The following is a 26,447-nucleotide window of genomic DNA, read 5'->3' as shown; positions in this document are numbered from 1 at the left end:
GAATCTCCCTCAAACTGTCTGTGGTTTTGTTTTTTTATATAAACTGAACTGTTTTACTGTTGACAAGAAGATGCCGCTGAATCTCTGGTTTCTCTCGATGGTGGCTGTGTGTTGGACTCGCTGCTGTAAATCACGTGTGTGTGTGTGTGTGTGTGTGTGTGTGTGTGTGTGAGAAACAGTTATTGTTTCACTGTAACACTTTATTAACTCTCATAAAATACATTACAGTGTATAGATGTGCTCTAATTCAGCAGGTGATTAATATAGTAAACTGAGCTCATGAATTATATTAGATTTACTTTTTAACTTTTTAAAATGAGCTCTTTACATTTATTATTGTTTTGAATGGTCCTCTATTTTTACTTTCTCTATATATGTGTGTATTTAACCATCAGTAGCTTGGAAGGCTTTAATGGCATCAGAAAGGCTTTTTTCTAAGAGCTGTATGCAGGATGAATTATAATTGTTTGGGTTCTTCATGTGCATGAATGTGCTCTTCATATCTGTGTCATCATCCTTAATAAACACTTCACCTCTAATTACAGCCGCACACATGAACATGCAGTTTATTGGCCTTCTGTAAAATCTGACATTTCCACTGCAGCCTGCATCATTAGATTATTAATAATCAATGTGTCGTGAGATGAAGCGAGTTATTAAGTGTTGTTTACACAAGGGGTGTCACTTCACACTTTAATGCCGAACGGAAGGAGTTTTGTTTTGCACGTCACATGACATGTTTTCATACGTCACAGTAAGTTGAGCTTTTTCCGTATATTTAATTTGATTTCATATTTAGAAGCAAGCGCTGCAAAGTATTTCCGCTCTTGTAGAAACAATGTTCATTTTACGACATCCGCTTGCGCTTTTCGGCATCGATCAGTAGGAAGTCCGGTAACCAGGGAGACGCCCGGAGGCACTGAGGGAGACGGTGAGCGGCGTTTAATTCAAAATTTCTCATTAGATGCATTAAACGGTCCGTTTTGTTCGTCACGAATGATTATTATCTCATGTGTGTGGTAATGTTTCCACGAAACCGGAAACAGCGACTGACGGGCAGCGCGCGGGACACGGTAGAGGCGCGAACAAAAACAAACAGAAAGCGCTGAAAGAATCCGTTCATGTGAGCGTCATTAGCTTTGATTTGACTGATTGGCGGCCGGTGTCGCGAGTTTCCGTCATTTACCTGCTGTGCTGGTGTTTTGGTCAGTGGTGGAGCTGGTCTGAGGTCAGTGCTGATGGCGGACAGGTGCGGTGCTCAGGTGTTCTGACGCCGCTCGCGCTCAGGTGAGATGCTTCACTGGAATCTCGTCAGAAACGAGAGGGACTCTAACACGAATGTTTCTGTCTCGTTGTGGTGTTCTGTGTCTTCTCGAGGCTTCTGTGTTTCTCCAGAGCGATTCCATGGAGGTCCGTAAGCCGGTTCTGGATCTGAAGGACGTTCCTCCGCCTCCGCTGCACGGCACCGGCTCGCACCCGTGTCTCGGGCCGCAGACGCAGACGGGCAGCCTCAGCGTAAGCGTGTGTTCCCGCTGCGCAGCCAGCGTCCAGCTGCGGCAGACTGCAGGCCTTCCTCTGTATCTGTCTCCTCCTCACTCCTCGACTGCGCAGACCCCCGCCGGCTGCGGAACACACTGCTGCGCACACGCCTGCGCTCTGCACTCTTTCCCTCTCGGTGACCCGTCCTCACCCCCTCACCTCTGCCCTCACTCTGTGCACGCTCACTGTCTGCAGGACCGCTGGAGGAAGGTGGGTGGATCGCACCGCTGCGGTGTGTGTTCGGGAGCACGCTTGGTTCCTCAGTGAGACACGGCCGAGACGGGAGCCTGGTGAAACACACCTGCGCCGACCCTGCAGTCGAGTCTGACACCCGTCTCTTCTGCTTTCAGAGTTTACACGTGGACTCGGAGAAGGTTTGGCCGAACATCCCTCCGCCCGTCCCTGTGTGCAACGGCTGCGGCGACGGTCTGCTGGGGGTCCGTCTGGGCAGAACGGTGCAGAAATACGGTCCGTACCTGTGCTGCTGTTAGTGAGCTGTGAGTGCTGTGTGTGTGTGTTCTGGACGGCCGCTCTGTGTCCGCAGGTGCTCCGGAGGAGGTGCTGCCGCCCATCGGGGTGTTCTGGGACATCGAGAACTGCGCGGTTCCCAGCGGGCGCTCGGCGGCGAGCGTGGTGCAGAGGCTCCGGGAGCGCTTCTTCCAGGGACACCGCGAGGCCGAGTTCATCTGTGTCTGCGACATCAACAAAGAGAACAAGGCCGTCATCCAGGAGCTCAACAACTGCCAGGTGCGTGTCACGCTCGTTATCACTGCCGTGTGATCGGTGTTCCGGTAATCATGGCTTGCTCTGTTCCCGCTCAGGTGACCGTCGCACACATTAACGCCACTGCCAAGAATGCAGCGGATGACAAACTGCGCCAGAGTCTCCGGCGATTCGCAGAGACACACGCCGCTCCCGCCACAGTCATCGTCGTTTCATGTATGTGTCTGCAAAACTCAAAAAACATTCTTTATACCATACAACGTTTGCACAAGTGTTATTTTTAACTTCAATGTGCTATTTATATTTGATTTGACCCTTGATGTAACTAAATGATGCACATTTTAGGTTGGCTTTGGTTTATAGTGCTGTTACGTACCAAGAAGTTATTAAAAATCATGAAAAACAATCTCTCAGAACCCTTATTATAATACAACACAATATATTATAAAATAATAAAGCTAAAATGAAGTGGTTATTGCTCATGATTTCTTTTTAATAGATTTATTTTCAGAAAATGTGAATTTACTGTTATCTAAACCTCCCCAGTTTGCACACAACTGCACCTGCGTGTGACTGTAAATGCGTCTGAGTTTTGTTACCGTTTTGTGCCCATCAAATATTTCCAGCACTTAATCAAGCCACTTTCTTTAAAGCATGGTGATGTTTTCTTCACATGTCATTGCGTTTGCTTTTGCTCTCATCTGCAACCATTAAGATTTAAACATCATTCTCTTTCTATGAAGACTGTAAACTGCTTTCACCGTTTCTAACTCTCTAGCGGTTTGCCTGAGCATTGCTACTACAGTAGTCAAAGTGGATCAAAGTTCATGAAAGTTGTCCTAAGGCAAGAACGGGTATTGTTTTTGTTTTAGGACCGCTTTGATGAAAGGTTTTGATCCACTTCAAATGTTGACTATATTTTGCATTTAGTAGAATTCAGTCAAATGGCTTTCTTTTCTTTTGAGTTCTATGCGCTGCATATTTCTTCTGCACGGTTGTGCACGCATGCAACTGAGAGGGAGCATTGGCTGGAAGTAAAAACAAAATTGACCCATCGTAACGGCAGCTTTCTGTCTGTCCTTCATGCAGCGGACGTGAACTTCGCCAGTGAGCTGAGTGACCTGCGGCATCGCCACGGGTTCCAGGTGATTCTGGTCCACAAGAGCCAGGCCTCGTCTGCCCTGCTGCAGCATGCACACCTGTGCGCCGCTTTCGAGGAGTTCGTCTTAGACCTTCCGCCCGGAATGGTTGTCAAATCACAGGTCAGCCGCCACACCTCACTCCCTCTATTCCTGACCGCTTTTCCCACAGGTGAACACTGATTTGATGAATGCAGAGAACGGCTGGCTGGTTTTTCTGTTTGGAGACAGCGCAGTGTGTTTGGACGCTGCTGCTGTTTATAATGTGATCGTAAAGATATTCGCTGTGACTCCACGCTCTGAGATTTTAATGGAGTTTGTAGAGAGTTACGGGCCTAAACCTGAACTTCACCATCTCAGATCTCCCAGAGTGCTGTTTGTGTGTCTGCTCCTCAGCCCAGTTTCAGCCTTCTGTTTGTGCACCACCTCCCCACGCACCGCGACGCCAAAGCGGTAGCCAACCGTCTGCAGCGGCTCTCCACTAACTGTGGAGGGAAGGTGTTGGGCGTGTTGGGCAGCTGCGCCGTGCTGCGGTTCTCCAGCGCCGAGGCAGCCGAGCGCGCCCGCAAGCGCATGGAGAATGAAGACGTGCTGGGCCACCGCATCGTGCTGTCCTTCTCTCTGGACGGCCCGGAGGAGGAAGAGGAGCGCCGGCCCCCCGCCGCCTCCGCAGTGTTCCTGCCTGTGGAGAAGTCACGCTCGCCCCGGCGCCTGCGGGCGACTCGCTCCTGCCACGGCGGAAGCCACGCCCCTGAGCGCCCCTATAGCTACGCCTCTCCGTGCAGCCCTGTGATGAGGCCCCTCCCCCAGGTCAGCTGTGTACCCGCCTCTGCCCGCCTCCTCCCCGTCATCCTCCAATCGCACGCTTGCTCTTCTCATTGTGCTGCTGCATGCGCTCCTCGCCTGCCGCCGTCCGCTGCTGAGACTCATCTTCCTCTGTCCTCGTCTGTCTCCCGTCACACTCCTGTCTCTCGCCTCATTGGGAATCGGCTGTGTGCTGGCGTTTGTTAAAGTTAGCTCTGTGTGTGTGTGTGTGTGTGTGTGTGTTTTCTGCAGGCTGTGAGTGCTGCGACCCCTCCTGCGAATGCAACTCCTCAGAGTCTCACCGTCCCGTCAGCAGCCGGTAAACCAGCAGAGTCACCGCAGCACAGCCGCAGGTACCACTCACTCACAGACACAGATCTGAAACATACACGCGCACACACATACATACACACACGCACAGACAGACATACAAGCAGAAAAACACGCATGCACACACACACACGCTTGCACAGATGCTGACGCGCACACACAGACTACACACAGAAAAACACACACACACTCTTAGACAGACACACAAACGCGCGCGCGCGCACACACTCTTGCACAGATGCAGGCACACACACAGACATACATGCAGAAAAACACACGTGGTCACACAGAAACACGCGCATGCACTCTCAAATCACGTTACCAGTAGTGTTCATGTTCCCGTGATTGTGCTGCTGATGTAGTCTTAAGCAGCATTATGAATATCTTGTGTTTTTGTTCTTTGTGTGTCTTGTGATCTTAAAAGGCATTATATGAAAGGGTATTATGTGAGTATTATTATTATGTGGGTTTGTAATTGGATGGTGGTTTTATTTTGTGTGTGTGAAGGCGGGACTCTCCTGCGCAGCTGTTTCAGGTCAGCACTCCTTCAGCGTTCAGTAAACTAAGTTTGCAGCGGAGCTTCAGTCCCATGATGCTCTCTCAGAGCTCATGGTCGTCACGGTAAGTGAACGCTTGATCTTCAAATGCTTTGTAAAGCTGTCTGGTGTTCTGGTCACGTGTGTGTCTGTCTGCAGAAGCGCGTCCCCCTGTCTGTCGAACCGCTCGTCTCCTCGGAGTGCTCCGTCCCCCAGCGGCTGCACAGACGAGCCCTTCTCTGACGGAGTGGACGTTCAGGTCACTAATCTGGATTACAGGATGTCACGCAAGGACCTGCAGCAAATACTGCGAGACGCCTTTGCTAAACATGGCAGAGTGAGTCGCATTTCACAGAAATTCAAAACCTGAACGCATGGAAACATGCATCATGTTGGTGTGTGTGTGTAGGTGATGAGTGTGGATCTGAGTCCTCACACTGACTATCAGCTGAAGGCACGGGTGCACATGAGTTCACTCCATCAGGCCATCGGCGCCGTCAGTCTGCTGCATCGCTATAAAATCGGCAGCAAGAGGATTCACGTGTCTCTCGTCACCGGAGCCAGTAACAAATCTCTCACCTGCCTCAGGTATCACACATGCTCTGCTTCTCCTTCTGCTTCTGTGCTCGGTCTCTTCCTGTCTTAGATGTGACTGTTTGTTCCTCAGCGCTGAGATCATCAGCATCCTGCAGGACGCTCCTGCCAACTGCCTGCCTCTCTACAAGTTCACAGAGACGTACGAGAGGAAGTGAGTGTCCTGACTGCTGGAGGTCCTGACCGCTGTGTGTTACTGTGTTCTGACTGTCCTGTCAAGTCACCTTTATTTATATAGCGCTTTTAACAATACAAATTGTGTCAAAGCACTTAACAGTATCAAATTGGAGAATAGAGTGTCAATAACTTGACAGTAATTCTATTTTTATAATGTTGTAATTTCTAACAATAATAGTATTATGTAGTTAGGTATTATATTTTTAGCTTTATTGTATTTTTAGTCGAGGTCTTCACTGGGGATATGTCCCTTGGGCTAATCCAGGTGTCCGGCCTCCGCCGACAATCAAGGAGACATCATCTCCCGGCACCGATCCACCATCTGATCCGGACACGGACTGAGAAACAGAATAAGAAAGAAACAGACTAATATTAGCGTAGATGCCATTCTTCTTATGATGTAACGAGTACATCGTGTGTTATGAGGAGTGTTCCCGGTTCCGGTTGCTCTAATTAATGCAGCCTAACAATCCTTTAACGGATTTGAATAATAGAAGTGTATTAGTGTGTTGTGTGTAAGCCAGGTTAAAGAGATGGGTCTTTAATCTAGATTTAAACTGACAGTGTGTGTCTGCCTCCCGAACAGTGTTAGGTAGATTGTTCCAGAGTTTAACGGCCAGAGTTTTGAGAACGCAGCAGACGTGGAGGACTATAATAAGAGCTCGCTCAGGTACTGAGGAGCTAAGCCATTCAGGGCTTTATAAGTAATTAACAAGATTTTAAAATCTATACGATGTTTGATAGGAAGCCAGTGCAGTGTTGACAGAACCGGGCTAATATGGTCATACTTCCTGGTTCTAGTAAGGCAGGGGTGTCAAACGCAATTCCTGGAGGGCCCCAGCCCTGTAGAGTTTAGCTCCAACCCTAATTAAACGCACCTGATCCAGCTAATCATGTCCTTCAGGCTTATTTGAAAACTACTTGGTTTGTGTGTTGGAGCAGGGTTGGAACTAAACTGTGCAGGGCTGCGGCCCTCCAGGAACTGAGTTTGACACCCCTGTAGTAATGACACTAGCTGCTGCTTTTTGGACCAGCTGTAGTTTGTTGATCAAGCATGCAGAACAACCACCCAATAAAGCATTACAATAGTCTAACCTTGAGGTAATAAACGCATGAATTAGTATTTCTGCATTTGACGTTGAGAGCATAGGTCGCAATTTAGATATGTTTTTGAGATGGAAAAACAGTTTCAGATGATAAAAGCAGGTCATTTGTAACTCTAATGAGAGCAGTCTCAGTACTATGATACGGTCTAAATCCTGACTGGAATTCCTCACAGATACCATTTTTCTCTAAGAAGGAATATAATTGTGAGGATACTACCTTTTCTAGTATCTTTGACAGAAAAGGGAGATTTGAGATCGGTCTGTAATTAGCTAGATCTTTGGGGTCAAGTTGTGTTTTTTTTTTAATGAGAGGCTTAATAACAGACAATTTGAAGGTTTTGGGGACATATCCTAATGACAATGATGAATTAATAATAGTCAGAAGAGGATCTATGACTTCTGGAAGCAGCTCTTTTAATAGTTTAGATGGAATAGGGTCTAACATGCATGTTGTTGGTTTAGATGATTAGCTGTGTGTGTTACTGTGTCCTGACCGCTGTGTGTGTGTTACTGTGTCCTGACCGCTGGACTCCTGACCGCTGCGTGTGTGTTACTGTGTCCTGACCGGTGTGTGTGTGTGTGTGTGTTACTGTGTCCTGACCGCTGTGTGTTACTGTGTCCTGACCGCTGGAGTCCTGACCGCTGTGTGTGTGTTACTGTGTCCTGACCGCTGTGTGTGTTCTGACTTCCGTGTGTGTGAGACCGCTGTGTGTGTTACGGGTGTGTGTGACGGAGTCCTGACCGCTGTGTGTGTGCTGCAGGTTCGGTCATAAGCTGGTGGTCAGTGATCTGTACCGGCTGCCGGAGGTGGTGTGTGTGCGAGAGCAGGTCGGCGGGCGGCTCGTGTGTTTGCTGTCCAGCACTCAGGCCCGGCAGAGCCCGCTGGGATCGGCTCACTCTCACGACAGCTCCAACACCGCCAGTCCGGTTCTGTTCGAGGAGCTGGAGTACCACGAGCCTGTCTGCAGACGACACTACACTCAGCAGGACTTCAGGTCAATCTGCACACTCCAGTATTAAGTTCTAGTCATTTTTGCAGTTTGGTTCCAGTAAAAGCTTTTTTTGGACGGGAGAGGAAGATCTAAGCTCATGATGTTTCTCTTCTGGTTTCAGTGAATCTGATTTTGATCCAGATTCTTACATGATCCCATTTGTTCTGGTGTCTCTGAAAGTTCTGGCTGCTCATGTCCACAGTTTACTACAGAGTCACGAGGGAACGGTACCGCTGCTCAGGTAACACTCACTCACTCACTCACTCTATAAATAATCAAATTTAAAATAAAAGTATTAATGTGTTCTGTTGGAAGTTTACATACGTGAGCATGTTTTCTCATGGTTTATTGTTGAGCTATGAGTTCCTCCTGATTAATTGTGTCCTTCGTGCTTTTCTTTTGGTGGGGGTGGTTGTGAATGGGTGTCCCTTATTTTGCCTCCCTGAAGGTGGCAACCCTAGACGTACTGGAGTTCACGAGAGACTGCTTTAGGCGCAGCGTGTGTGAGTCTCGCGAAAACCAGCGTTTGTTTACAGGAGCAAAGAAAGCAAAGTTTCCCTACTTTACCAAAGGAAAACCAGTCTCCTCTTGGCTTAAATCGAAATCCTCAGTTTTTCTTTACAAATCCTGGTTTTGTGCTCCTAATTTGTGAACAGCGGTCTTTGTTCTGTCTCTGTCGTGCTTCTGCGTTCGTCACGAATCACCGGCGTGCGCTACGCATATGTCCTACGTCATGCGCATACCACAGTCAGCGGAAGTGAGGAAAAAGGTGTGTATATCGTTTTAAATATGGATATTTTTCTTACTAAAAACGCATGGATTCGCTACAGGAGGCCTTTATTCACGCCCCGGAGCCGTGTGATTTAATTTGTTTTATTATGGATGCGTGCGCTTTATTTGACTACTTTTGGACTGTTGAAAAAAAACACCCACCCATGCCATTATAAAACAAGGATAATTTTTAATAGTACTCCAATTGGATTCATCTGAAAGAAAGTCATGCACCGAGGATGCCTTGAGGGGTGAGTAAAACATGGACTAATTTTCATTTTTGGGTGAACTAACCCTTTAAACAGGAAAACAGTATTTGAATGATGCAAACAAAATTCTATTCTTCTGTAGAGCAGCTCTAAAAGCAGGACAATGGTAAACATGCATCAAAGGGTTAACTGAAAAACTGACTATCACACCGATGCGTGACCGGTGCCGCTCGTGATCAACTGCTAAATCTGCTTTTGCATTTTGGCTGGGGCTGAGCACTTGTTATATCACAACTGTGTAGTGTTTTCAACTATATAATGTTTATTTTAGACATTTAAATGCATATGTACTAGCAAAAAATACACTTATAGTTTATAAAATACACACTGATGTTTATGGAAACTGCAATAAATATCCTTACAAATATAACTGAACAACATGTTTTATTGATATCATACACTCATTGTCACTAACAACATTTATTGTATTCCATTCCCAGTTCATCAGAAACTTGCTTTTAATGTCTTTTAGGAGCAGAGCATGAGTGCGTGTTGTAAATCCTACAGCTCAACATGAATTAATATGGCAGCATGGTCATTGCAAAGATGTTTAAATTACCCACTACATTTACTTGCACATATTGGAGAAATGGAATAGCAGATATTTCATAATATAGGTAACATGTTTGTGAATATTTTGAATAAAAAGGAGAAATGAAAGCGATATATCACTCATGCACATCTATTGTGGCTGCGTTGTCACGTGACGCGTCGCTATGGAAACAGGCCATACATTGTAAAATAAAGGTCGCTGTCACATGTGAAAGGGTTCAAGTCAGTTCATTGCTGATTCAATTCATGTAAATTTAATCAATTATATGAAATGTTCAGTTCATCTCTAAAGCAACTCAGGAGAAAACCGTGATGTCTTCAGCTCAGTTCAGTTCACTTCCAGTAGTGTCTGTGCAATCAAGCTGACTGGTCTGTTAATGTCTTGCACGTGTGAGTGTTTTCTCTCTGTACCCAGTTTCCCAGAATGCTATGCAGCAGAGTTCAGTCCTCTACCTGTTGCAGAGGAGGGGAAGCTGGAGGGAAGCGTCCCTTTAGAGCACCTCATCACCTGCATCCCTGGAGTCACTATCGTAACGGCCCAGAACGGCTTCAAGATCATCAAGTGGATTCACAACAAACCCCCGCTGCCCAACGCAGGTGTGTGTGTCTGTTTGAGTAAAGCAGAGAACGCACTACACGATACACGATTGTTAGGCCGATTATGAATGGAATTTATTACTGGCAGCTGATCGTGCCCAGTCAGTCTGTTCCAGTTGGGCTCAGTCGCTGTTTGCAGTCGGCAGAAAAATCACATAGTGTGTGGTGTCTAAAGATTATAATCTTAGAATTCAAGAACCAGTCGTTGCCAGTCTTTTTTTTTAAACCAGATTTTTTTAAACTGGTTTAATATTTGCGACTGACAACCGCAATTGTATGTGGTTATGCAGTGGAGATGTGCTCACGGTCAAACATAATTCAGCATTCATTTTGTAAGTTTTTTTTATTTTTTTGTTTTTTTTGTCAAATGGATGAGGGAAATTACATTGCCGTGAATTTACATTTATTCATTTAGCTGACGCTTTTATCCAAAGCGACTTACAATTGCTATATATGTCAGAGGTCGCACGCCTCTGGAGCAACTAGGGGTTAAGTGTCTTGCTCAGGGACACATTGGTGTCTCACAGTGGATTCGAACCCGGGTCTCTCACACCAAAGGCATGTGTCTTATCCACTGCGCCATCACCACCCCAGAATTTATTAGCCTAAGTAGCCTAATGTTTTATTTCATTCTAGTCTCAAAGTAGACTACTGTTTTTACTTAGAACTAGGGCTGTATACCTTGGAGAACCTGGCGATACGTCGATACATACCTCGATACACAGGTCACGATTCGATACGTACCTCGATACAGAGCTGTCTCGATACGATTTGATACAATGTGACACGATTCGATACGATTCAATAAAAATACATGGGCCAGAGCCAATTAATTAATGATGAACACATTTACTCAACAAACAGAACTCTGCATTTTTCTTCAATTTAATGAAGACAAAAGTGCATTATAACAAAGTGCATTTTGCTTAAATATTTGCAACTTTAAGTGCTCTGATTAATTGTACACAAATTGTATTAATCTGGAAATTACCACAAGTCAACATTTAACTTTCCAAGGGTACAGTCTGAGCTCACACAAGCACAAAATCTTCTTATTATTCTTAACTTCTTATTAAATCTTCTTAATTCTTTTTTGTGACACCATGTACTGCCATAACATATTTCACTATGAAATCACTTAAAGGTGCCATAGAATGCATTGATACAGTATTTTAAATTGTTCTCTGATATCTACACAGAAGGTATGTGGCTTAAGTAAGGGCAAAAAATCTCCAGAAACGATTTTACATGTCCATTTACAACCCTAGGATTTCTCCCTAGAATGAAACAGTCTGTTATTGGCTTATTTGGCAGAGTCATGAATAATAAATGAGCTCTGCTCTGATTGGCTGTTTCACAGTACGGCTCATCAGCAAGAAGGAAGCACAGGGAGGAAAATATATATTTAAATACTTTCTCTCGCAGTTATATCGTCGGGTAATTATACTGTATATAAAACACGGGCATCAGGGAGCCGTTATTAATATGCGAGGCATTGAAACTGCTTTTGAACGATCCATCGATCGCGTTATAGTTCACTTTCAAGAGACGCGATCACACAAACTAGGTTTACATTATGGAGCAACAGTACTTACCACACATTTCACAAGATCAGATGCTTGTCAGTGGTGCTCAGGATCTGTAAGTCATTCGCCATCATCCTCATCTCTCCTTACTGAGAGTGAAATCTTATGTACTGTAACAGGCTACCGCTAGCAAGGAGCTAACCATGTCCCTTTAGTGGCTCGCGTTATTTGCTTTCTGTGCCTTTCTGAATACAGACACCAACCCATCCCTGCACTTCACACCCCCTGCACGGCCTGGAACATAACATTTATTGTGTTATTTTCGCTGTTGTCCGCGCTTGTTTATTTACAATACCTGCAGAGCTTCTGATGGTTCGGCCGGCTTAGAACAAGGACGGGTTTATGCAAATGTTGGGGGCGTAGTGATCCCGACTGTTGCGTCACAGTCGGTGTTATGTTCTGATTCACCTGTTTTTCAGTGGTCTTTTTTAATCACGAGATTTACATATGAAGGAGAAAACTATGGTGTTTGAGGCTCATTGTATGTCATTTCCATGTACAGAACTGTTATTTAAATATGCCAGGGTAAAGACAGTTTTTCATTCTATGGCACCTTTAAATGCTACATCTTGCTTTAACATTTTCCATGAGTTTTTTTTGAAACTCGCGGGCGCCGCTGCGCCCCCTAATGGCTGGGCGGAGTATCGATACTAAGGGCTAGAATATCGATACTTTATCTTTTTTTTTATTATATCGGTATGTATCTAAGAATCGATATTTTGAGCACACCCCTACTTAGAACCAATTCATTTTTAATCCCTGATTTTAGCCTGTGTGTCTGTAGGTCTGTGTGAGCGAGCGCGCGCCTGTGTGTCTGTAGGTCTGTGTGAGCGAGCGCGCGCCTGTGTGTCTGTAGGTCTGTGTGAGCGAGGGCGCGCCTGTGTGTCTGTAGGTCTGTGTGAGCGAGGGCGCGCCTGTGTGTCTGTAGGTCTGTGTGAGCGAGGGCGCGCCTGTGTGTCTGTAGGTCTGTGTGAGCGAGGGCGCGCCTGTGTGTCTGTAGGTCTGTGTGAGCGAGGGCGTGCCTGTGTGTCTGTAGGTCTGTGTGAGCGAGCGCGCGCCTGTGTGTCTGTAGGTCTGTGTGAGCGAGGGCGCGCCTGTGTGTCTGTAGGTCTGTGTGAGCGAGGGCGCGCCTGTGTGTCTGTAGGTCTGTGTGAGCGAGCGCGCGCCTGTGTGTCTGTAGGTCTGTGTGAGCGAGGGCGCGCCTGTGTGTCTGTAGGTCTGTGTGAGCGAGCGCGCGCCTGTGTGTCTGTAGGTCTGTGTGAGCGAGGGCGCGCCTGTGTGTCTGTAGGTCTGTGTGAGCGAGCGCGCGCCTGTGTGTCTGTAGGTCTGTGTGAGCGAGGGCGCGCCTGTGTGTCTGTAGGTCTGTGTGAGCGAGGGCGCGCCTGTGTGTCTGTAGGTCTGTGTGAGCGAGCGCGCGCCTGTGTGTCTGTAGGTCTGTGTGAGCGAGCGCGCGCCTGTGTGTCTGTAGGTCTGTGTGAGCGAGGGCGCGCCTGTGTGTCTGTAGGTCTGTGTGAGCGAGCGCGCGCCTGTGTGTCTGTAGGTCTGTGTGAGCGAGCGCGCGCCTGTGTGTCTGTAGGTCTGTGTGAGCGAGGGCGCGCCTGTGTGTCTGTAGGTCTGTGTGAGCGAGGGCGCGCCTGTGTGTCTGTAGGTCTGTGTGAGCGAGGGCGCGCCTGTGTGTCTGTAGGTCTGTGTGAGCGAGCGCGCGCCTGTGTGTCTGTAGGTCTGTGTGAGCGAGGGCGCGCCTGTGTGTCTGTAGGTCTGTGTGAGCGAGCGCGCGCCTGTGTGTCTGTAGGTCTGTGTGAGCGAGGGCGCGCCTGTGTGTCTGTAGGTCTGTGTGAGCGAGGGCGCGCCTGTGTGTCTGTAGGTCTGTGTGAGCGAGCGCGCGCCTGTGTGTCTGTAGGTCTGTGTGAGCGAGCGCGCGCCTGTGTGTCTGTAGGTCTGTGTGAGCGAGGGCGCGCCTGTGTGTCTGTAGGTCTGTGTGAGCGAGGGCGCGCCTGTGTGTCTGTAGGTCTGTGTGAGCGAGGGCGCGCCTGTGTGTCTGTAGGTCTGTGTGAGCGAGGGCGCGCCTGTGTGTCTGTAGGTCTGTGTGAGCGAGCGCGTTAAACTTAAATGCTAAATTGTATGATTTTAATGAATTAGACATGCTTTTAGATTAATAGCATTTAATTTGACCATTTAAAAAAAAAAGTCCAGAAAAATTCAAACGGAAAAAAACGGAATCCAGAAAAATTCAAATTAGTTTTTCTCCATTGTATCGAAACTGGTATCAAATATCGATATTTTAAGGTATCTTATCTAAGTTAGAAATTCCAGTATCGTGACAACACTAGTCTGTGTGAGCGTGCGTGCGTCTGTGTGAGTGAGTGTGTGTGCGAGCGTGCGTGCGTGCGTGCGTGCGTGCGTCGGTGCGAGCGTGTCTGTGTGAGTGAGTGTGTCTGTTTGAGTGAGTGTGCGTGAGCGTGTGTGAGTGAGCCTGAGTGCGAGCGTGCGTCTGTGTGTGTCTTTGTGTGTGTGTGTGTTTTCTCTCACCATCACGACTGCATAAGTGAAAAGGCCCTTGTGTGTTTGTCAGATCCGTGGCTGCAGCGCAGTAAGAGTCCAGTCGGGAACCCACAACTGATCCAGTTCAGCCGAGAGATGGTGGATCTGATGAAGAACCAGCCGTCCTGTTTGATGCCCGTCACAAAGTTCATTCCAGCGTATCACCACCATTTTGCCAAGCAGTGCCGTGTGTCTGACTACGGATACTCCAAGCTGCTGGAGCTGCTGGAGGCCGTTCCTCACGTGCTGCAGGTCTGAATACAACCACACCTTTTCATTCAGGCTGTATTTACACGAGGCATTAACATGCGACCGCCGTGATCCGCTCGAGCTGATCAGATCATTAGTCTGTCAGGACACTGTGCGTTTATCATCAACTGGCTTCTGTATCTGGGTAACCGACTGGATCTGTCTTTCCCACGCAATATTTAAATAAGTCTGCAGAGGATGGCCCCGGTGCAAAGTCGACTGGAATTGGTGGGTTTTCTTTTGAAAACTATTTTCAGTCGCGGGACATTTTACAAATCAATGTTTTCTAGTGCTCCCCTGCCTGGTGTTCGACAGTTCGCGAGAGAGGGGCAGGGTTTTACATGATGTTGACATGCGAATTCAGACACAATGGCAGGATTGTGTTTACAGTACACTGAGATCCGATCACAATGCGTCCTCGACTACCTCTGGCCCAGCACACGCCTTATCGGAAGCGATCAGAAGCGTGTTTACACTTGTCTTTTCAATGTGTTTGTGGACAACATCCGGATACAGGTCGCATGTTATTGCCAAGCCTCAGTTCACCGTTTTAACATTTGTTTGAAGTTCCCTGTGATCTTAAGTCGGGTGTGTGTGTGTGTGTGTGCGCACAGATCCTGGGTCTAGGCTCCAAGCGTTTGTTGACGTTGACCCATCGCGCTCAGATCAAACGCTTCACTCAAGACCTGCTGAAGCTGCTGAAGTTTCAGGCCAGTAAACAGGTGGCGATCCGGGATTTCACGCAGGCGTATCACTGGTGAGCATCTCGGTGCGGCTGTCTCTGTGTGCTCCTGGAGCGTGAGGCGGCACCGCTTCGTCCTGAACTGTGTGTGTGTGTGTGTGTGTGTGTGTCAGGTGTTTCTCCAGGAACTGGCAGGTGGTGGATTATGGGATGTGTGATCTGATGGACCTACTGGCTGAGATTCCGGACACAACGATCACAGTCTCTCAGCAGGACGGTGACACGCTCATCTCTGTTCCTAAGAGAGGTGAAGCACTGCTGCAAATGCTTGAATGTTTCCGTGGTTTGTTTGTGTGCTGTATCACACCTGCAACACGCTGCATCTCGAGAGTGTAAAACTTATGGCTGGAATGCATTACACAACTTCACACTCTTTCTGACCTTATGAATGTTTACAGAAGAGGGTTCTGCATCATACACTAAACAGGCTTTCACAAAAAAAAAAAAGATGTGTTAATGAAAATGTATTCTAGAATCGGCTCAAAATATCAAACGTGTCTGATATCGATCTGCAGTATGGAAATGCATTCTAAAATATCAGAGTCTGTGTCTATCATGCACTACATGATTTTCTCGGTCAGCTCCGACTGCCCAAAACCTGCAGGCTGGCTCTGACTTTTAGTGTCCAGACTGCCAGGGACGGATTAACGCACATGCCCAGGGCACTAGACCAGAGAGGGGCCCAGCCAAAATACTGCTCCTCCCAGAACACACACATACATATATATATATATATATATATATATATATATATATTATTTTTTTTTTATATATATTTGATGCGATCACACTGGTGTGACTTGATGGCACTGAGCCAGACGAGTTTCGACAGCGCTGTGCATTATAATCAATCACAGACGAGTCTGAACTCATGAATGTAGTGACCAGTCAGAGGCGTACAGATGAGTCGACGCTGAAACACGCCGTTTTCATCAGTGAAGATGTACGAATGTAAGAGATTAATTTCACAGTGTAAACCGCTTTAGAGATTATGACAGTTTTTGAGTGCTTGAATGCGCTGGACTGAAGTGAAAATGTTCTTTAATGTAAACGTTCTTGGCTCTTTTTCTACAATGAAAGTGATAGGCTAATTAACTTTTGTATTTAATGTGAATTTAATAAAAACACTAAGTCAGTCGTGTTAAAAGTATTTTATGGCATGTCACCCATATCTGGTACTTAAGCAAAAACATAGGCTTTTATGGGTAATAGATTACAGTATTAGGCTACTTTGCCTATCGCTCATAGACCAAATAACAATCTATAATGGTACAAAATGCATGTACTTACATTTGAGAATCGAGATATTTTAGGGATATGAATGAATGAATGATGCATTTATATAGCGCTTTGTGTATTGCTGTACACCCAAAGTGCTTTACAATCATGTGGGGGGTCTCTCCTCAACCACCACCAGTGTGCAGCATCCACCTGGATGATGCGACGGCAGCCACAGCACAACGGCGCCAGTGCGCTCACCACACACCAGCTACAGGTGGAGAGGAGAGGGAGAGATAGAGCCAATCAAGTGTATGGGGATTATTAGGAGGCCATGATAGACAAGGGCCAGTAGAGGGAATTTGGCCAGGACACCGGGGTTACACCCCTACTCTTTACGAGAAGTGCCATGGGATTTTTAATGACCACAGAGAGTCAGGACCTCGGTTTAACGTCTCGTCCGAAAGACGGATATATTGAAATGAATAAATAAAACCCTTGCTGAAAATAAAAACAAAACAATAGACAACATTACAAAATTAGTAATGGTTTTACTGGTTATAATGGGATTTGTATTGGTTTTACTGGAAACTGTAATGGACCCTGTGGGTCTCTACTGGTAATTGGTTGCCGCCTTTTGGTGGCTTGTTAAAACAATAAACCAATAAATCCTAATGGAATATGTCCCAAAACACACAACCGAAAACCATTTTTTAACAGTTAAACGTTGATGGCTTGTAATGTTTGTAATGGTATTTGTAGTGGAAATCATTCATTTTCAGATTTTTTTTTTTTCAGTAGGACATAAGCCTATATCAGTTATACAGTGGTATTGTGGCTGCTGTGTTTCATGAGAGCCCCCACCCCCCCCCCCCCCCCTCGCTCGTGCCCTCCAAAAATGTGTGCATGATGCACCTGACACTACAATACAAAATTGTCATAAATGAAACATGATGAAATATTTAATTTAGTTGAAATTATTGATTACTTTTAGAGATTGCAGTGATGCGTGACAAGGTGAAAAATGAATTTTAAAATTGTTCCCCCTAAATGCACAAGTGGCCCCTGCCTGGCCCCCCCCAGTTACTGTGGTCTAGAACCGCCCCTGCTAACTCCACAAAAATGACTACATGTAGAGCATGTTGTGATCATGACTGGTCTGTTCTTTCTTTCTTTCTTTCTTTCTTTCTTTCTTTTTTTTTTTTTATTATGCAAACAAACATGCTATTTACAGGTGACAAATCAGATACAGAGTAACCAGGGTCAACAAAACATACATGACAGCCAACATGGTTTGTGTGAGTATGAGTGTGTGTGTGTGTGTGTGTCTGAGAGAGAGACTGGGTGTTGGGTTTGGAAGTATAACTAAACAAAATAATAAAAAATTTAATTAATAAAATAAAAAGTACAACAGTAATGATAACAGTAATAATAATAGTAACATTAACAAAAATTAGAGGATAGTAATTAACTCAAAAAAATTAAATAAAATAAATGTGGGGAAAGTTGGAGGATTAGAGGACAAAATAGTAATAATAATAATAGTAGTAATAGTATTAATAACAAAATAATAATATTAATAATAGAGAGAAAATAATAATAATAAAGCTAAAAAGAGTAAGATATTGTAAGGCTGCCTCTGGTCCCTCCGTGGGCAAGGCATAGTTTAGGCCCAGGACGAGCCATCTAGGAGAGGAGCTGCAGGGCACAAGGACCAAAGTCTCACCCCCGGCCGCCACTCATATGCCATGTTTACCTTACATATGGACTGTATATGTATTGTTAAGTGTATGATGAATTAAAAAAGTGTGACGTGCAGTGTGGAGCCAGCCCAGTGCAAAGCCCAGGCCCCCATGCTCACGTCCCACTTACCCTGTGTGTGTCTGATATACATGTATGCTTTTTTTTTTTTTTCTCTTCTCCTCCCTCTCCTTCTTTCCTCTCTCCTCTCCTCTTCCCTTGCTTGTTTCGTGGTCTGTTCTTTCTGACCGGGTCTGTCTCCCTCAGAGCGGACGGCGGAGGAGCTGGAGCGCACGCGCCAGTTTGGCAAGGAGGTGGTAGATCTTCTGAGACATCAGCCTCACTTCCGGATGCCCTTCAGCAAATTCATCCCCACGTATCACCACCACTTCGGACGGCAGTGCAAGCTCGCCTACTACGGCTTCACCAAACTAATGGAGCTGTTTGAGGCCATCCCAGATGTTCTTCTGGTGAGTTGACGGATGCAGATGGAGAGGTGCTGGAGCGCTGGCAGCAGTGTCTGACGCTGTGTTTGTGTCTCAGGTGCTGGAGTGTGGAGAGGAGCGGCTGCTGGCGCTGACGGAGGTGGAGCGTGTCAAAGCCCTGGCGGCGCAGCTGGTGAAGCTGCTTCGAGCCCAGAGAGACTCAAGCCTCGCTGTCAGTCAGCTGCTGAGTGAATACAGCAAGACGTTTGGCTACGGCCTCCGCCTGCAGGACTACGATGCCGCCACGCTGCCCGCCCTGCTCAGCAAGCTCTGCCACGTGGTGAAGGTGACCTCACTTCCTCTCAGATTGCAGCCTCACTTCCTCTCAGATCATGTTTCCGCTGCTAATCTTTGGCACATTTCACTCTGTCTCTCTCTCTAGGTGGTGGACGCTCCCGGAGGGAAAGAGGTACAGCTGATTAACAGGAAGTCCCTGCGTGCCTTGACGTCTCAGCTGCTGGCGCTGATGATGTCACTTCCTGAGGAACGCGATCAGCTCGGAGTGGAGGAGCTGAGGAAGCGGTACGAGCTCAGCTACGGCGCGCCGCTCAACCCCTGCGAGTACGGCTTCATATCTCTGCCCGAGCTGCTGAAGAGCCTGCCTTACCTGCTGCAGGTAAGAGCCGCGTCTGTCCTGATGCTGACTAGCGCTGCACAACTAATCAGTGAAGCCGGTTCTGTGATCAGCGCCGAGATTTACTACTGATCACAGAACCGTGCTTCACTGTCAAGATGCACATGAAAAATCTGTTTTGCCTGATTGAGATTTAATTTCGGTTAAGCGTGCAGCCCTACGCTGACGTGTCTCTCTTGCTCTGCAGCTCTCCGGAGACGAGCGGGACGACGGTGGAGCAGAAGAGAGCGTGAGGCTGACCAGACTTTACCAGTTCGCCCGCGACGTCCGTGCGCTGCTGCACACCTACCATTATAACCAGATCTTCCTGTCGGAGTTCTGCGGCGCTTTCAGCAAATACACCGGCCGAGAGTTTCAGCCGCAGACGTACGGCTATAAGATGCTGGAGGAGCTGCTGGCCGCCGTGCCCCAGGTGCACTAACAGCTTTGGTTTGATTCCGCTCTCGCATTAATGTCTCGGGATCAACGCCTTCTGATTTCTGTTTTGAACAGGTGGTCTGGATTAAAGGTCACGGTCACAAAAAGATCATCGTCCTGAAGAATGACATGAGAGGTAGCAGAATCCTGGACTTTTCTCTCGTGTGTCTGTATCTCAGGCGTGTCAGAGTCCTGCCGAGATTCGGTCCGGTCCGACACGCCTGATGCCGCTCGTGTGTCTGAATCACACGCTTAACTTTGCCAAAGCTGAAGACATTAAAGGTTGATTATGATTTCACTTAACTTTAGTGTGTGATATTGCTGTTAGAGCATAAACGATGTTTACGATGCTCAAAGTTCAATGCAAAGTGCGATATTTTCTTTTAAAGAAATTGCTGTTTAAGGACTACAAAAAAAGGCTGGTAGGGACTACAATGAGCTTCTTGCCAGGTTTGTAACATCACTAACCGCGACGTTTATATAAACCCTGCCCCGGGAACATGCAGCTAGCCGTGTAACAGTAACGATGTGCGCTAGGCGTTAGCGCATCAAAACACACTGGCCAGCTAACCAATCAGAGCCCGACTGTGTATTTCTGAGGGAGGGGCTTCATAGAACCAGGAACACAGCGAGATGAGAAGGGAAACAGCGGTGTAGTATAAAGAGAAAATATGAGTTTTTTTTTTTTTTTTTTTTTTAAAGAACAAAGTGAATTGCAGTGATTGCATTACTAAAGCCGTTAGTGTTGAGTGATAAAAATCAAGCCGTGTGTGTTCTCCAGCTCGTGGCAGTCCTGTGGTCACAGAGAGTCCTGCGATCACTGCAGACGAGCCTGGTCCTGATGAAGAGCCCCGATCCGCCGACAGCCCCGCCAGTGGTACAGACCCACCGCTCCACTGCCGCTAGCATTAGCCCGTGCGTCCGTCATCAGCGCCAGCTAACGATCTGTGTGTGTCCCGCAGGTGAGATGGAGCTGCTGTGTCTGGGCTCTGGTTCTCCGGTGGATCTGCTGTGTGCTCCGGTCCCCTCCTGCCTCCCGTCTCCTCAGCTGCGGCCCGACCCGGTGCTTCTGCAGCCCAGGGATCTGATCCGCTTCGAACGAGAGCCGGTTCAGGATCGGCAGCCTCGGCCGGCCAGTGCTCTGCTCGTGGCTTCGGTGTCTGAGAACGGCTCGGATCACGGTGCGAGCGACGTGGCAGAGTCCTCCAGCACCAAAGCATCCATCACAGACAGCCCCGGCCGGCGAGCCGCACGCAACAAGGTTAAACTAGCGGCTAACTTCTCCTTCACTTCCGCCCTGTCGGTCTAAAGCTGTCACGTGACCGCTGATATCACGAGGAGTATTTGTGAAGCGTGTTATTCTGAGTCTGACGGGCGTTCTGTGGTGAGTTTGGTGACTATTTGACCTCATGTTTCTCTCACTGCGAGGGGATAGGGTTAGCCGCTCCTCCGTCTGCAATGTATTTTTTTTTCATTACTACAGTTGCTCGTTTTCAGTCGTTAGTTTGAGGCCTGAATCGTGCTGACCGCAGATGATTGTGGACGTCGCTCTGAGCTGCTGTGAACAGAAACTGAATCTCGTCCAAACCTTCATGAGGTGACTCTGCTGAGACGTCTTTGTTTGCGACGTTATTTGTGTTGTTTGAAGCACATGGGCTCCGTCTGATGAAATGGAAGAATGAGTTTGCTGGAAGTTCACTTTATTCTTTTCTGATCGGAGATCTCAAACGCTCACAGATGCTTTTGTGTTAGTCTGTTTCAGAGCCGGAGCCCGATACCGAAGGGCCTTCCTCCCTTTTAACTGATCAATTAGTCGCTTAAGTTCGTACTGGGAATGAAGTCTGTGTTTATTGAAACTCTTACAGGAGTGTTTAGTTTAAAATAGTCTCGGCTGCTCATCGGAGGAGATTCGCACTCGTCTTACAGCTTCACTGGCGTCCAGATGAATTATGGGAGTCTGCGTGAAGACGTTCAGCGGGCCAAAGAGAAACGCACTCGTGTTCTGCAGGCTGAGGCAGTTTGTGGTTTTTACGGATGGTTTTTTGGTCCGGAAGTTGCTTTGATAGTTCTATGCACATGGTGCATAAACCCTTGTTTGAAAGCAGTCGTTTATGAGGCGCTGCAGGCTTTTACTGCGTTTCTTTTATGCGTTTTGGCAGAATCGTGCTAATTAGATGATGTTAATCAGTGTAGCTGCTCCTCTGGAAATGCCAAGGTTGTTTACTTGAACCTTGAGTTAGCGCGTTCGGTTGCGGTTTGCTCTCCGATGGCTTTTACAATGGCTTGTATCAGCTGTAGTGGGACTCTGCTTCTGCTAACGGCTTTGGGTCACGGTGAAGTTGATTTGAGTAAATGTGTTTTGTTTTGTGTATGTTTCGGCTGGCAGCGACACGAGGCACTCCGATGTCAGCTGTCCGTGAGAATCCGGCGTCTGACCGCATGTGAATCGCCCGTATCGCCGCTGTGGAGCGCATTAGTTTGTTTCTTTAAGGGTGGCCCTCGCATCTGTTGACTGTTTTTGGAAGCTTTCTGAATGGTACCAGCTGAAACTCTGAGCTGAAGTACTTGTCTCAGTGATTTTATGCATATTTGCATAACGTTTGCCTCATGCTATTGATGGAAATATTTGATTTATGCAGAGCATTTATTGCCCAGTAGAAATGTGACATTCGTGTGTGTCATCTTTAGCGTCTCTGTTCATCAAGTGCAGTTTTAGTGTGTGTGCTCTCTCACTTCTATCAGACTACCACAATGAACCCAGAAGTCTCTCAGATTGTGATGTCAGCTGAAATTCACGATCTTCATGTGAAATAACGTGGACGTTCAGCCTCAAGACACTGGAGGTCTTGTATGATTTTAGTCTCCACCAGAAAGTGCTGTTAGGAGCTTTTTTATTTCTGTGTAATGACCAAATTTCTGTCATGTATAATAAATATCACAAGCATCATTTGGTGTCCTGCTTTCTGTTGTTCCTCTTGTCGAGGATCGCTGCCTCTCTGATGGTTTTCTCGGCTGTTAATGGTCAGCTGTTTCAGTCTTGAACAGAGTCTTACAGAATCATTTACAGAAGGTCTGACACATTAGTCTTTACCTGCATCAGTTAAACACAAAACTTAGTGGAATTGATTAAACTAGATGTTCATGTAGAACAACGGGATTCATTATCAAGTCAGATCAGTGCATGCATTCACATTCTCACACACTAGATGTGTTTCAGATTGAGAGTGATTGTCATTAACAGTGTCATCACTCTGGACACAAACACCAAGAAAAACAAGTTCTTGTGGAGAATATATCATTAAATACAGCAGTGTTTTGAGCTGATCCAAGGTCTGGTGTTACTTTTAATCTGAGCTGAAGATATCAGACCCATCAGTCATTCATAAACATCTGCTGTAATATCATAAAATAAACATTTTACAAAATTAACAAATAAATGGCTATCACATACTGTTGCGAGTCTCTGTCCTATGTGCTCAACAGGTTTCGATGTGGTTTAAATGATTTTAATAATTATAATAACGCTAACACTGTGATTGTTGTCTGAGTTTCTTCTGTCTCACAAAAGAAGATCCTTTGAGAAATGCCACAGTGTTTGTCGATACAGTGAAAAGTCCGTAAGCATAAAATTCTTGCCGTCATCTTCAAAATATCTTGTTTCGATGGAAGATAATAAATCCAATAGGGTTGGAAGGACATGAGGGAGAGGAAAATATGATGTTCGTGTGAATTACTTTTGTCTCTCTTGTGTTTTCTTTTTAAGGATTATTTTATTTGGAACAAAGCCGAGAATCTGATCACCTGACCGCTGTTCTTCTGTGTTTCATGAAGGAATCAAGCAGAAAGTAGTGTTTTTTTTTTTTTTTTTTTCAGTCTTAATGAAGGAAGCAGACCGCAGCGCTGAAACTCATCTCTCGTGTTCCACTCTGTGTTTGGCAGCTCCAGCGTGCTAATACACGAGCAATGAGACATACATTTGTTCCAGTGTCTATTAATCTTTAATGACCAGCACCGCCGCTCCCTATACGCAGAGTAGGCCTACGCAGGGGGCACCATCCCAAAAAAACCCTGTTAATATTAAAATTAACATACATAAATGAACATATATCATAATAAAAAATGCATTTTACAGTGAACGCAGGCAGTAGGCTACGCTCCTCATGTTTGCGGCTGAATGCAAATGATCATCTATAACTGATGAGCAACTATACCTGAACACATCAGCAATCCGGCACAGACCAGAAAAAGATGAAGTCCGTGCATCACTTTCAGGTTCATAATCCTGTGAAACTTTTTTTAGTTGTTGATATTAATAACGTGTTTTATTGTCAGTGATAATTTAAACGTTTCCATGTTCCCTTACGAAGAAAATTAGCCATGGTTTTCCTTCGAAAACCAAAAATCGTGGTTCTTGTACCTAGGATATTTTTTTGTGGTTATAAAAAAAACGGACCTAAGCCAACAACTGTCTTTAAAATGACTTGAAATGCATTACATAAAAACAATGAGGCAATAATGATTGGTTAATTAATAATATGGTTTCATTGAATAACACTGTTAAAATACACAATGTAATGCAAAATAAACAGGGTTTGACATTAACACCCACCAAATGCGGGTAAAGATCATCTGTGTCGGGTAATGCGTCTATAGGCCTATATACTGTATGTCAATTCATATAGTTATTCAATATCACACGAAGAGTGCCGTTTATTTCTTTAAAAAAATCAGCATGGTTACAAATGTGATATTGATTTTATACAACTGTTCAATAACAAAAAAAAAGTTAATATCAATAGACTTACGTTTTAGACACAATATTGGCTGTTTTTGCTCTATTTAGCCAACAAACAAACAAAAATAATCCCAAACACAGCCACAGCACTGTTTTGCATCTCTGAGCATCTCGTTCCTCAATCAATCAACCGGTTAAATGACTCGGTTCAATCACAATGACTCACTTAACATTAACCAAGTTTCCATCCAGATTTTGTGCTGTTTTGTTATTCGACAAAGAGATATGCGTTAAAAAAACTTTGGGAAATTTGTGGTCTAGAGCCTGTTTCCATCCAACTGGCCTTTTACCGATAAAATGGTGTGCGTCATGACGTCATCCCTAAAAAAAACGAATTGTCGCATAAGTTTTGGTGTATCGCAAAAAAAATTTGTCCTTGAGCGGTTTCCATAATTTATCCTATTGCGTAAATTATAGGCTAGGCTAGCTGTTCTTCATTTATTTGAAACAACAACAAAAAGCCTATTGTATAGGCCTACATAAAATATTTATTATTATGTGTCATGAGGGGTTTTTTTTGTACTGTTATAGACTAGATAGATTGGCCACTGTTGATAATCAAGCAATGATCATAAACAGTTGCAGTTGTATTATCATTTTTACTGATTAACGTTTATAGGAAATATGAAAGTTTATTCCGGTTATTTTATTTCTCCTAACCGACCGTCATATTAAACATTAACCGACAAGATTGTTAAATTACAACTAAATTAAATTTAAATTGATAGGTGGCTTGACCCATTACAAATACCTAAATTTGTTTTCCAGGTATTAATTATATACACGCAAAAAGCAGAATAAACAACATGAAGGTGAGGATTCACGCACCTGCAGCGAACGGAGAAAAACATCAGCTTTAATATATAAAACAAACAGGCCCATATGCAAAATGTATTTTTCTAAATAATTAATGAATTAACAAAATGAAAGAAAAAAAAAACTGCAACAATTAGCAGCCTATACGCAGAATTCCGGTTCATTTTTGTGATGCACTCTTGAGAAAGCGTCAGTTTTCCTTTATTTCACAAAGGTACTTTTTGTTTTTTATTTTGAATGTACACAAATAAAATAAATGTTTTGAATAACGTCTTACTCTTAAATGACCACAAATGGAGTAGGCTAGTGCAAGTTGTTTCCAGGCGCCGCGCGCGCAGTTATAGCCGGTTCATGTCATAAAATACAGTCAGCCAAAAATATTGAAGAAACATGAAAAATATATTTTATTTCTCCTCACTCCACAACAAATCATTTAAATTTAACGGTAGAAAGAACTCAGAACAAAGCAAGAATAAAATAGAAGCTAAGAAGCCAAAGCAAATTAATTTAAACTTTTGTACTTCCCGTTCATGTAAAACAAACTGTGCTTGGCATAATATCACGGGTTATGGTGGTCAAGCTGAAAGGTACGGACTACAGGCTACTTAAACTGAACAGTGCACTGTAATAATAATAATCATGTAAATGTAGGCTAGTCTACTAACACCAAATTAAGACAAGTATGTTTGAGAGGTTAGCTCATTTTAGCTCTGGTTCTTTGATATTAACAGATACAGCTTTTTATTTTAGTCATGATACAGTGCCCTCCACTAACATCGACACCCTTGATAAATATGAGCAAAAGCGGCTGTGAAAATAAATCTGTGTTTATCCTTTTGATCTTTCACTCAAATTCACAAAATTCCAACCTATCATTGAAGTAAAACAATTGGAAGTGGGGAGAAAATGATGAAATGTTTTTCTCCAATGAATGTTGGCCACAATTATTGGCACCCCTAGAAATTCGTATGAGTAATATCTCTGAAGTATATTCCTATTCATATTTACATTTTTTAGCACTCCAGGGTGACTAGGAGCATGACTTCGGTTCAACTGGATTATAAATATGAGGAACACAAAGGCCAAATTCTATTA

The 26,447-nt window shown here is 45.3% G+C and overlaps 2 protein-coding genes across 9 annotated transcripts in view; both read left to right on the top strand.

The window, feature by feature from the left end:
• The window catches only part of LOC306845234 (uncharacterized protein), a 3,531-nt gene extending 2,982 nt beyond the window's left edge, over positions 1 to 549 (top strand). Inside the window, exon 3 of the mRNA XM_079377917.1 lies at positions 1 to 549. This exon is cut by the window's left edge and continues 1,158 nt beyond it. The gene's annotated coding sequence lies outside the window, so the exon portion shown is untranslated.
• Positions 550 to 864: 315 nt separating this feature from the next.
• On the top strand, positions 865 to 22,689 carry LOC306845232 (meiosis regulator and mRNA stability factor 1-like). Of its 8 annotated transcripts, none has more exons than XM_079377912.1 (27): positions 875 to 931; positions 1,047 to 1,123; positions 1,211 to 1,287; positions 1,396 to 1,515; positions 1,890 to 2,007; positions 2,084 to 2,286; positions 2,361 to 2,478; positions 3,352 to 3,524; positions 3,798 to 4,211; positions 4,458 to 4,558; positions 5,043 to 5,156; positions 5,231 to 5,408; positions 5,481 to 5,659; positions 5,739 to 5,819; positions 7,710 to 7,943; positions 8,062 to 8,181; positions 9,948 to 10,129; positions 14,288 to 14,508; positions 15,120 to 15,262; positions 15,361 to 15,494; positions 18,473 to 18,675; positions 18,749 to 18,976; positions 19,073 to 19,306; positions 19,512 to 19,736; positions 19,817 to 19,877; positions 20,523 to 20,618; positions 20,704 to 22,689. In XM_079377912.1, the coding sequence occupies exons 4-27, from the start codon at positions 1,405 to 1,407 to the stop codon at positions 21,048 to 21,050; spliced, it is 4,218 nt and encodes a 1,405-aa protein (XP_079234038.1). In that variant the 5' UTR covers positions 875 to 931; positions 1,047 to 1,123; positions 1,211 to 1,287; positions 1,396 to 1,404; the 3' UTR covers positions 21,051 to 22,689. The 8 variants fall into 8 exon arrangements, with proteins under 8 accessions (XP_079234039.1, XP_079234038.1, XP_079234035.1 ...); XM_079377909.1 differs by having other exon boundaries at positions 878 to 931; positions 1,396 to 1,749; XM_079377913.1 differs by lacking the exon at positions 3,798 to 4,211 and having other exon boundaries at positions 865 to 931; positions 1,396 to 1,749.
• The last annotated feature ends 3,758 nt before the right edge of the window (positions 22,690 to 26,447 follow it).

This window comes from Barbus barbus (assembly GCF_936440315.1).
Source record: "Barbus barbus genome assembly, chromosome: 25".
NCBI classification, from domain to species: domain Eukaryota; kingdom Metazoa; phylum Chordata; class Actinopteri; order Cypriniformes; family Cyprinidae; genus Barbus; species Barbus barbus.
Note: the sequence above shows the minus strand (reverse complement) of the source record. Positions and strands in the feature narration are given on the sequence as shown.